Source organism: Balaenoptera borealis (assembly GCF_965194805.1).
Source record: "Balaenoptera borealis genome assembly, chromosome: 5".
In the NCBI taxonomy this organism is placed as follows: domain Eukaryota; kingdom Metazoa; phylum Chordata; class Mammalia; order Artiodactyla; family Balaenopteridae; genus Balaenoptera; species Balaenoptera borealis.
This window is the reverse complement of record NC_138862.1, coordinates 135,904,550-135,916,590: the sequence shown is the minus strand read 5'-3', so window position 1 is coordinate 135,916,590 and position 12,041 is coordinate 135,904,550. Positions and strand designations below refer to the sequence as shown.

Here is a 12,041-nt window from a genome sequence, read left to right as displayed (position 1 = left end):
GGAAGGTGCACGACTCTGAGGAAGCTGGGCCCCGGAACTTCCGGCGCCGAGGAGGGACTTCTGGGCCCGGAGCGGAAGTGGCGGGGCGGTGCCAGGGCAGAAGGACTCTGCCTGAGAAACCCGATTCGAGGTATTTCTGGGGGGTTTGTCCAGTCGAAGGGTCTTGCCGCTGTGGCTCCCAAATTTTGCTTCCGAGGCTGGCCTGGCTGAGGGCTCAGCGCGCCCGGCCCCACCCTCCAGGTGAACCTAGGTACTTATGACGGGGCCCCAGCGCGCGACGGACTAGGTTCACGCCGTCCTCTCAGGCCCTGGCGGCCGGGCGACCCGGGTTATCCCGAGTGTCCTGGGGACCCCACGCCACGCGTCTCTGAGTCTCTTCCTCCCCTTCGCGTGCCGACGGCGGCGCGAGGGCCTCAGTCCCCGGGAAGTGACGCCCCCTCTGGTTCGTAAGACTCAGAGACTCAGGCCACGCGGGCTTAGCTCCATTTTCCCCGAAAAACACTGAGTCTCCGGTCCTTGGAAACGGTGACCCTCCTTCTGTCTGTGAATTGACCACCCGCTTCCAGTTCGTGCAGCCGTTGTGGTTGTTTGTAAGACACCCCTTTCACGGACACCGAACATTGATGAACCCAAGATTTCTCAGTCAGTTCTCGGCAGTGACCTTTTTCTAAACCAGAGCGATTTTTTGTATTAGTTAACTTACTCTGGTTTGAATTACAGTTCTGTGCGTGAGAGCCCTGGCCGCTGAATGTCAGCCCTTTGAAGGCAGGGGCTGTGTCTTGGTCTTTGTGACCTCTTCCATAGCGGGGCAGGGATTTGTGTAAGGTCAGCACCTAGTAAATGTTTGCTGAGTTGAACTGTTAGGTGAAAGAACTGTTGTAGGACCACTAACTCAGCATCTTTAAAAAACTGTTCTAGAACCCCCCCAACCGGAGTCTCATTCTTTTTCCTGCGAAACTCCCGATGCTGCCTGAGGCTTGGACCCAACCTGAGAGACCACATCTGAGAAAACCCTGCCTGTGTCTGCAGTATCCGCTTGAATTCCTCAGGTTGTTCAGGAATGGAGAATCTCCAGCAGTGTTAAATATATGACCGTCAGCTTAGGAGATGGCTGCTTTGCAAAGGAAAGGGCTTCAGGCAAGGATTCTCAGCTCTGAAGAAGAGGAGAAACTGAAAAGAGACCAAGCTTTAGTGTCTGATTTTAAACAGCAAAAACTGGAAAAAGAGGCTCAGAAGAACTGGGACCTTTTTTACAAAAGAAATAGCACTAATTTCTTCAAAGATAGACACTGGACCACCAGAGAGTTTGAGGAGCTCAGATCATGTAGAGAGGTAAACTAATATTACACGTTATTTGAGCTGTTCTTCATTTAAAATGTGTAGAAGAGGGGTGCTTTATTGCATTCCCAGGGGGAGTGTGAGATAATTTATGAAACCTCTCAGAGGCTTCATAAATTTTTGTACCTTAGATATACACTGTTTGTCTCAAGTAGTTTTAGCAGTTGCTGAGCTGTATAATACAGAGGAGAAAAGACGCTGTAACTGTAGTCCTGTTGTCTAACAAAGGCCAGTCACAGAATTTTGAAATCAGTGACTGGTGGGGCTTTCAGCCACTTCACACCGACATATCAGGCCATCAGCATCATGCTTCTGTATTATGGCAAGAGAAGGAAAAGTAGATAAATATATGCTTTTTTTGTAAGTTAAAAAAAAGGAGGGGCATTTTCTGTTTCTTTAAAGCTAATCTGAAAGTTGTAAATATTAAATTCATGCTGAATGATTTCCATGACAGGTTCATAATAATAATGATGAACACTTTATCATGCCTGTTTTCTAGAACTTTACGTGTGTTCTGTAACTTAAGCCTTATGATAACATGGTGAAGTTTGGTGTTACAATTATCCCCACTTGCTGATGAAATTGAGGCACAAAGCTGTTTAAGTGATTTGTCCAGTGATAGAACACGGGGCAAGGGGAGCAGTCCAGATTTGAGTGCACGCGGTTTAACCTCAGAGCCTATTCTGTTAACCATTATGCTGTGTTTTCTCCACACCAAACTGCCCAGTGTTGGACGAGGTATCAGTGGCTTTGGGTTATCAGTTCACTTAATTGTCTACTCCATGGGGACAGAGACCTTGTCTCGTGTTCTGGACCTTTTAGTTTTTTCTTCATTATGTAGATGTAGTGTACTGTAACTTTGGGTTCTCTTTCCTCAGTTTGAAGATCAAAAATTGACTATGCTTGAAGCTGGCTGTGGGGTTGGGAACTGTTTATTCCCGCTTTTAGAAGATCCGAATATCTTTGCCTATGCCTGTGATTTTTCTCCAAGAGCAGTTGAATATGTCAAGGTTGGTGCACCAGCTGTGTGTTTTGTTATATTTTCCTAGACTTGTTGGACCTGCCTTCTACACCCATTTGCCCAATTTCAGTCCTCTCCCTGAAGCTAACCAGCTATGATCACTGTGAACCTAGTTTTCCTGTTTACATACATGTATAATACATACAGAAACATAGCAGTATTCAGAAAAGTAGAAAGAAATACCAAACAACATCCTTATCCTTGTATCCAGATTTAATGATTGCCAGCATTTTGCTATGTTTGCTTTATAGACTTGCTGAACTGTTTTAAAGTAAGTTACAAATGTTGACACGCTTCACTCCTAAATATGTATGCCTACATCTTCAAAAAAAATGAGGACTTTTTCTACATGACTACAATATACTTATCATATCTGAGAAAAATAACTGTAATTCCCTGATGTTATTAATACGCAGTCTGGATTCAGATTTCCCCCAATAGTCCCAGGTGTCTTTTATAGCTATATTTAATTAAGGACTACATCTTACACTTTATTTTGTACCTTAAATCTCCTTAGCCTAAAACATTCCTGCCTTCCCCTTGACCTTTTCCCCACTGACATTGAATTTTCAGAGAGCAAGCCATTTTCTATAATGAGGTCCCACATTCCAAATTGGGTCTGATTGTTTCTTTTAATCATTGTTTAATTTGTTTCTGTATTTCCTGTAAACTAGAAGTTAGATTTAAATCAGGTAAAATACTTTGGGCAAAAATACTTTAGTAGGTGATGTTGTTTCTTTCATATTGCATCCTACCAGGAGGCAGCAATGTAATCTCGCTGTAAGTGATGCTAGTTTTGATCACTGGGTTAAGGTAGTAACTACCTAATTCCTTTGTTGCAGAGGTATTTTCTTTTTGTCACTAACAGATATGTGGGAGATACTTTGGCAACATGCAAATATGTAGTTTTCCATCAACCTTTCACAGTTTTAGCATCTATTAGACTTTTTAAATAGTGGCATCACATTGTACTATAACTTGCTTTCTTCGCTCTATGTTATATCTTGCCGAGTTTTTCATCCTAGTACATGTAGGTCCACTGCATTTCATTTACCTGTTGTAGTATTCCATAGAACGGATATGCCATACTGGAACAATTGCCTTGTTGATAATTGTTCAAATTGTTTCTAATTTTTTGCTCTTACAAGTAGGGTTAATGTAATCAAAATTGTACACATGCCCCAAAACACATGTGTGCACTTATTTCTGTGGTGAATAATAGAATAGAATTCCTTGGAGAAAGGATACATGTTGAAATTTAAGTAGATAATGCCAAGCTTCCATCCAGAAAATTATACCAATTTATAATTTCACCAATAGTATAAAGATATTTTTTCCTCTATGCCCTTAACATTTGATACCAGTCTTCTTTGTATCTCCCAATCTTATGGGCAAAAAGTACTGTCTCCAATTATTTATTTATTTATTTTTGGCTGCGTCACGTCTTGTGGCACGCGGGCTCTTCGTTGCAGCGCACGGGCTTCTCTGTAGTTGTGGTGCACAGGCTCCAGAGCACGCGGGCTCAGTAGTTGTGGTGTGCGGGCTCTCTAGTTGTGGTGCTCAGGCTTGGTAGTTGTGGTGTGCAGGCTTAGTTGCCCCACGGCTTGTGGGAACTTAGTTCCCTGACCAGGGATCCAGCCCACGTCCCCTGCTTGATCTGTGACCCAGGATGTGATCTATCCTGGAGAATGTTCCATGTGCACTTGAGAAGAAAGTGTAATCTGCTGTTTTTGGATGGAATGTCCTATAAATATCAATTAAATCTATCTGGTCTGTTATGTCATTTAAACCTGTGTTTCCTTATTAATTTTCTGTTTGGATGATCTGTCCGTTGGTGTAAGTGAGGTGTTAAAGTCCCCCACTATTATTGTGTTACTGTCAATTTCCTCTTTTATAGCTGTTAGCAGTTGCCTTATGTATAGAGGTGCTCCTGTGTTGGGTGCATATATATCTATAATTGTTATATCTTCTTCTTGGATTGATCCCTTGATCATTATGTAGTGTCCTTCCTTGTCTCTTGTTACATTCTTTATTTTAAAGTCTATTTTATCTGATATGAGTATTGCTACTCCAGCTTTCTTTTGATTTCCACTTGCATGGAATATCTTTTTCCATCCCCTCACTTTCAGTCTGTATGGGTCCCTAGGTCTCAAGTGGGTCTCTTGAAGACAGCATATGTATGGGTCTTGTTTTTGTATCCATTCAGCGAGCCTGTGTCTTTTGGTTGGAGCATTTAATCCATTCACATTTAAGGTAATTACCGATATATATGTTCCTATTACCGTTTTCTTAATTGTTACTGATTTGTTTTTGTAGGTCTTTTTCTTCTCTTGTGTTTCCCACTTAGAGAAGTTCCTTCAGCATTTGTTGTAGAGCTCGTTTGGTAGTGCTGAATTCTCTTAGCTTTTGCTTGTCTGTAAAACTTTTGATTTCTCCGTCAAATCTGAATGAGATCCTTGCTGGGTAGAGTAATCTTGGTTGTAGGTTCTTCCCTTTCATCACTTTAAATATATCATGCCATTCCCTTCTGGCTTGTAGAGTTTCTACTGAGAAATCAGCTGTTAACCTTGTGGGAGTTCCCTTGTATGTTGTTTGTCTTTTTTCCCTTGTTGCTTTCAATAATTTTTCTTTGTCTTTAATTTTTGCCAGTTTGATTACTATGTGTCTCGACGTTTTTCTCCTTGGGTTTATCCTGTATGGGACTCTCTGCGCTTCCTGGACTTGGGTGGCTATTTCCTTTCCCATGTTAGGGAAGTTTTCGACTCTAATCTCTTCAAATATTTTCTCGGGTCCTTTCTCTCTCTCTCCTTCTGGGACCCCTATAATGCGAATGTTGTTGCGTTTAATGTTGTCCCAGAGGTCTCTTAGGCTGTCTTCATTTCTTTTCACTCTTTTTTCTTTATTCTGGTCTGTGGCAGTGAATTCCACCATTCTGTCTTCCAGGTCACTTATCCGTTCTTCTGCCTCAGTTATTCTGCTATTGATTCCTTCTAGTGTAGTTTTCATTTCAGTTATTGTATTGTTCATCTCTGTTTGTTTGTTCTTTAATTCTTCTAGGTCTTTGTTAAACATTTCTTGCATCTTCTCGATCTTTGCCTCCATTCTTTTTCCTTGGTCCTGGATCATCTTCACTATCATTATTCTGAATTCTTGTTCTGGAAGGTTGCCTATCTCCACTTCATTTAGTTGTTTTTCTTGGGTTTTATCTTTTTCCTTCATCTGGTACATAGCCCTCTGCCTTTTCATCTTGTCTGTCTTCCTGTGAATGTGGTTTTTGTTCCACAGGCTGCAGGATTGTAGTTCTTCTTGCTTCTGCTGTCTGCCCTGTGGTGGATGAGGCTGTGCAAGTTTCCTGATGGGAGGGACTGGTGGTGGGTAGAGTTGGCTGTTGCTCAGGTGGGCAGAGCTCAGTAAAACTTTAGTCTGCTTGTCTGCTGGTGGGTGGGGCTTGGTTCCCTCCCTGTTGGTTGGCTTGAGGCGACCCAACACTGGAGCCTACCTGGGCTCTTTGGTGGGGCTAATGGCAGAGTCTGGGAGGCTTCACGCCAAGGAGTACTTCCCAGAACTTCTGCTGCCAGTGTCCTTGTCCTCACGGTGAGCCACAGCCACCCTCTGCCTCTGCAGGAGATCCTCCAACACTAGCAGGTAGGTCTGGTTCAGTCTCCCCTGGGGTCACTGCTCCTTCCCCTGGGTCCCGATGTGCACACTACTTTGTGTGTGCCCTCCAAGAGTGGAGTCTCTATTTCCTCCAGTCCTGTCGAAGTCCTGCAATCAATTCCCACTAGCCTTCAAAGTCTGATTCTCTAGGAATTCCTCCTCCCATTGCCGGACCCCCAGGTTGGGAAGCCTTATGTGGGGCTCAGAACCTTCACTCCAGTGGGTGGACTTCTGTGGTATAAGTGTTCTCTAGTTTGTGAGTCACCCACTCAGCAGTTATTGGAATTGCTTTTATTGTGATTGCGCCCCTCCTACCATCTCATTGTGGCTTCTCCTTTGTCTTTGGGTATGAGGTATCTTTTTTGGTGAGTTCCAGTATCTTCATGTTGATGATTGTTCAGCAGTTAGTTGTGATTCCGGTGCTCTCGCAAGAGGGAGTGAGCGCACGTCCTTCTACTCTGCCATCTTGAACCAATCTGATAATCTTTTCCTTTTAAGGTACTAAGGTTTTATGTCTTGTTTAGAAGTTCTATAATCACATAGATATGCTTTTTAAAATTTTGGTTATGGTTTTTAATCAATCTGGAAAAAGTTTGGCCATTATATCTTCAAGTATTCCTTCAGCTCTGTTTCCTCTTCTCCTTCTAGGATTCCAATTACTTGTATGTTATAACATTTGTATTGTCTCACAGCTCTTGGATGCCGGTTTTTTGTTTTTAACTTTTTTTCCCTTTCTTCAGTTTGTGTAATTTCTATTGTCCTATCATCAAGTTCACTGGTTCCTCTTTAGGCGGTAGGCATTCCTGTTGATGTGCCTGTCAAAAGCATTCTTCATTTCTGTAACTAAGCTTTTGGTTTTTAGCATTTCCAGTTGATTTGTTTTGTAGTTTCTATCTCTCTGTGAAATTACCTATCTGATCTTGCATGTTGTCTACCTTTTCCTTTAGAGCCTTTAATATGTTAATCACAGTTATTTTAAATGTCCAAACCTGTAGTTCCAACGTCTGTGTCATATTTGAGTCTGGTTCTCATGATGGATTGTCTCTTCAGACCATATTTTTTCTTGCCTTTTGGTATGCCTTGTTCTTTTTTCTTGAAAGCCGGGTATGTTATATAGGGCAGTGGATACTGAGGTAATAAGGATTTGTAATAATCTAGACAGGAGTTGGGCTCTATTTGAAGTCTCTTGTTGCTATAGTTACCTGTGAGGTTTGTTGTTGCTATGGGCCTCAGAGACTTCAAACTCCTCTGGTGACTTTGTTTTTGTTGCTCCTCTTGGCTTTGGGTCTTCCCTTTGTGCTGTTCACCATGAAGAGTCTGTCTCTTGCAGCTTTCCCAGCAATCCACTGTTATTACTGGAGACTTGTTGGTAGTATGTGGGGAAAGAGACTTTCTCTAATGTTCTGATTCTCAGTTTTTGAACTGCATAATGGACCTGTGTTTTAGGGGTGTGGCCCTCACAAGTGTTTCTGCTTCTCCAGGAATAGAGCTTTTCTCTCCCATCGCTTCCCCACCTCTGTCATCCTCTGTGGTCTTGAGGCCATTCTCTCTGCAGATTAAGACTAGGTCTGGGAAGAGTAGGGCCCTCCCCCAGTGGTAGTGGTACTCCACCAGTGCCCTAAGGATACAGGCCTCAGATGACTTTTCCCCTGCAGGTTAAACCTTTCCTCCCTTAAAGGAGGTGAGAAAGTCCAGCACCAGAAAGAGCACCATTGTCTCTGTGAGAGCCTGGTGATGTCCTTGGTGGAAACACCTGCAAAGTGTGGGAACATCCCGATGGCTTCAGCTGTTTGTCACATTTCTAATTTTCTCTTCCCAGGCTGAAGGCTACTGCCTCAGGTAAGCAAACGCTTGGGTCCTGCATCTCCCTGAAGGCACCTGTGGACTCTAGAGCACAGTCTCAGTAGTTGTGGTGCACAAGTTTAGTTGCTCCGCAGCCTGTGGGATCTTCCCAGACCAGGGCTCGAACCCATGTCCCCTGCATTGGCAGGCGGATTCTTAACAACTACGCCACCAGGGAAGTCCCTATTATCTACCTTTTTTTTAATCTAATTGCCATTTTTGTCATCTCTCTTCTGTCATATACACTACTGATCCCTCTTTATACGTGGGTCTGTTTGGGGACTGTGTTCTGTCTCAGTGATATATTTGTCCCCATTCTCAAACCACACTGTTTTAGTACTTCATTTTGTAATGTGTTTTGATGTCCAGTAGTGTGCCTCCTCTTCCACTGTTCTTCATTTAAAAATCATCTTGGTGGACTTCCCTGTTGGCACAGTGGTTAAGAATCTACCTGCCAGTGCAGGGGATACGGGTTCGAGCCCTGGTCCGGGAAGATCCCACATGCCGTGGAGCAGCTAAGCCCGTGTGCCACAACTACTGAGCCTGTGCTCTAGAGCCCGTGAGCCACAACTACTGAGCCTGCATGCTGCAACTACTGAAGCCCACGTGCCTAGAGCCCTTACTGTGCAACAAGAGACGCCACCGCAATGAGAAGCCCGCACACCGCAATGAAGAGTAACCCCTGCTCACTGCAACTAGAGAAAGCCCGTGCACAGCAGTGAAGACCCAACACAGCCAAAAAAAATAAATCAATAAAATAAATACATTAAAAACAAACAAAAAAAACCCCACAATGTGATATCACCTCACAGCCATTAGGATGGCCACTATCAAAAAAAAAAATCATCTTGGCTATTCCTCAAGATTTTCACTTCCAGATGAATAAAATTTACCTTGTCAAGTTTCTAGAATCTGTGGAGATTCAGTTGAGATTGCATTGGATTTATAAGAGGAGTTATTGGTAGAACTGACACCTTTTCAACATTGAACCTTCCCATCCAATAACTTTGTATATCTCTCTCTTTATTAAAGTCCTTATTCACATTAAAGAAAAGTTTGATTTTTTTTTCCATAATGCTCTTATACATGTGTTGAAACCATCAACCAAAATGTACCAGGAACTCACTTGTAGTTAAAAAAAAAAAAAAAAAAAGTTAGGTTTTATTAGCTTGCTGCATCAAGGGAAAATATACCCAGAAGAACTGTGGGAGCATCTCAATAAAGGAAGTTGGAAGGACTTCTCATAGGGTTAAGGGAGCAGAGGCTGGTTTTGGATTATCATCCCTCTGGAGTTACATGCTTCTAAAATGCTCAGTTTGGAATATGGGATAGACTGTGTACCCAGTTAAAAATGATTGGTTAATATATTTAAAACAGGTAACCAACAAGGCCCTGCTGTATAGCACAGGGAACTCTGCTCAATACTCTGTAATAACCTAAATGGGAAAAGAATTCGAAAAAGAATAGGTACATGTATATGTATAACTGAATCACTCTGCTGTACACCTGAAACTAACAGCACTGTTAATCAAATGTACTCCAATATAAAATAAAATTTTTTTAAAAGGAAAAACGTGATTTGTTAAAATGAAATCTTGTCTGTTGCAGCAGTAGTGAACATTACATGCTTTAATGTGCAAATGGTTCATTACTCAGTTTTACCCAGTTACAAAGTGATCATTGATTTCTGTGCAGCAGTGTACACATAGAAATAGGATCTCCTTTTGATGCTGTGTTTTTCTCTATGTATCAACGTGGATGTGGTGTTAAAATTATTTTGTGTTTTTCTCCTCTCTAGCAAAATCCTTTATATGACACAGAAAGATGCAAGGTATTCCAGTGTGATCTGACTAAAGATGACCTTCTGGAACACGTGCCCCCAGAGTCTGTGGATGTTGTCATGTTGATATTTGTGCTCTCTGCGGTTCACCCTGATAAAATGCACCTTGTCTTACAAAACATTTACAAGGTTAGTAATTGGGAGCCTGCACTTGAGGGTTAGATGTCCTGATCTTTTCACTTACCTTCCCTCTGCGGCTCACGTGCTGTCTCGATTCACAGAGTCTCCCCGCTCTCACGAGGTGGGCTGCGTAGTCAGTGTAGGGAAGAAAGTTCTCCTGCATAAAACATCCACCCTAAATTCTCATTTGCCTGGTGGCCGTCGCTGCCCTTCAGAGCTTGGCCAGCCTTGGAGCAGGGATGATTTTGCAGCTGCCTAGGATCTGTGGAGTCTTGCTGTAAAGTGAGAGGAAGCATAGTTCAGTGCACAAGAGCACACAGTCTGGAGTCAGGGTGCCTAGAATCAAATCTGGCTCCCCTAATGTAGGCAACTTCCTTTACCTTTCTGAGCCTCCATTTCATTACCTGTGGAATGTTGAGATAATAGTTCCTAGATCTTAGGATTTGCGGGAGATTATATGAGATGTGTTTTAAGTGCTTAGTGCAGTGCCTAGAAATGGTGAGTGCTCTTTAAAAGTCAGCTGTGGTCGTCATTGTTGTTACTCCCATCATTGTTGTTAGACTGGGGAGGACCCAAGCTGCTGTGGCCACCAGGAGGCTGCTGCAGCACTCAGGGAGTAAAGCATCACTCCTAAGTCATGTGACTCAAGACAGGCCACCTTTTCATTCTTCTCTGGGCCTCAGTTTTCTTGTCTGTAAAATGGGGGTGTCTTTCACTCATGGGGTTATTGTGAGATGCAGGTAAGATCAGGCACGAGGTGCTTTGTAAACTACAGTAGAGGCTCTCTTAGCTGTACAAACAGTGGGTAACCATGTTGATTAACTTAAAATCAACTAAGTCAAGAAATGATTTTTAAAAATGGTACCTTCTTACCGTAAACATTTTATTATAAGTTAAAATATGTTAATACTCACTTATCATTCTTTTCATGTAGAGCTAAGGCCTTTTCTTTGAGTATGGGGCCATTTATCTTACATAAGTCATAAATGTAATAGAGTTTTGGTTTCTTTACAGCAAGAACTTAAAAACAATTGAAAAGTAATATGAGGGCAGAGTCTTTTATATTTTTACCCAGACTTTCATAGTTGATTCTCCCACGCTTAAATAGAAGTTTGTTCAGTGCTTGTTTAACAAGTCTTTCCAAAGTATTCAGCATACTTTTCATAGGAAATAAAACTGCCTTCTGTTCACGTTCGTATTGCATTGTTTATATTGTGTATATAATGATAAATCTCAGAACAGCAGCACGAGCAAGCTTGGGAATGAACACCAGTGACTGATGGGAGCACCAGCTCCCCGGGAGGCCCTGGAGTGTAATGGCGCACCATCTAGAGAGCCCGGGAGCCTCACCTGCTCAGGGGGTCATGGCTTCAGTCAGTCTGTTTACAGAGAGAGTGCAAAGTGTCCAGCAAGCTGAGAAAGTGGACATTAGTTGAGAGCCTCTGTATATGTAGAGCTGTACATTAAAATTTAACCCTGGTTCGTGATGTTTTAAAAGAGTAGTGAGGTAGAAATTTCAAGACGCTGGAAACCTGTTAGGGAATAACTATTCTCACTGAAAACAGTTCTTAAAAAAATTCAGATATTGCCACATTGGTTTTAGCCCTCTGCTTGTGAGGTTTTGTAAGGTTTTTTCCTCCTTACCTCTCCTTTCCCTGCCCTGGCATATGAACAGATGAGAACCCAACGTGTATCCACAGACGGGCATGGGACTTAAGCTGGGTAAAGAGGGAAGAGGGGACCGATGGGAGGATCCCTGATTTGATGGCTCAGGTGAAGGTGAAGGTTTATGAAAGATGGGGAATTAGAGAGCTGGAAAAATGGTGGAGGGGGTGGTCGGAGAGTGACTTGTGTGACACTGAGAGTATGAAGGGGTTATACTTTACAGTGTTGACAAGACCTTAGGACATTACTGTGGGAGCTAGTGATTAAGGTAGGGTGGAGGACGAGATCTTTGGAAGAGAGAAGCTCAAATCATTGAGGCCAGCATATTTGGAAGCATAATCCACGTGCATGTTGAAATTGATGGGAATTAAGAATAGAGTAGTATGAGGATGAAAGCATAAACCAGAAGATGCATTCATCATGAAATGGAGGGAAATGACCCTGGAACTAATAGATGACTAACAATAAGGGATAGTGGGTGATATGATCTGATGACAGGAGATTCAGACCTGAGGCTTGGGGAGGAGAAAGGGGAATGCACAGAAAGTAGCAATGGGG

At 42.7% G+C, this 12,041-nt stretch overlaps 1 protein-coding gene across 5 annotated transcripts in view; it reads left to right on the top strand.

Annotated features, from left to right (window-relative positions):
* The first annotated feature begins 19 nt into the window (after positions 1-19).
* The window catches only part of METTL6 (methyltransferase 6, tRNA N3-cytidine), a 60,120-nt gene continuing 48,098 nt past the window's right edge, over positions 20-12,041 (top strand). For 2 of the 5 annotated variants that reach the window (XM_082392810.1, XM_082392809.1), the window contains exons 1-4: positions 93-250; positions 919-1,332; positions 2,217-2,348; positions 9,657-9,827. In XM_082392810.1, coding sequence (XP_082248936.1) covers positions 1,108-1,332; positions 2,217-2,348; positions 9,657-9,827 — 528 coding nt within the window. In that variant the 5' untranslated portion in view covers positions 93-250; positions 919-1,107. Of the gene's footprint in view, positions 251-918; positions 1,333-2,216; positions 2,349-9,656; positions 9,828-12,041 lie in introns of all 5 variants that reach the window. The other 3 variants (XM_082392808.1, XM_082392807.1, XM_082392811.1) reach the window with 3 other exon arrangements.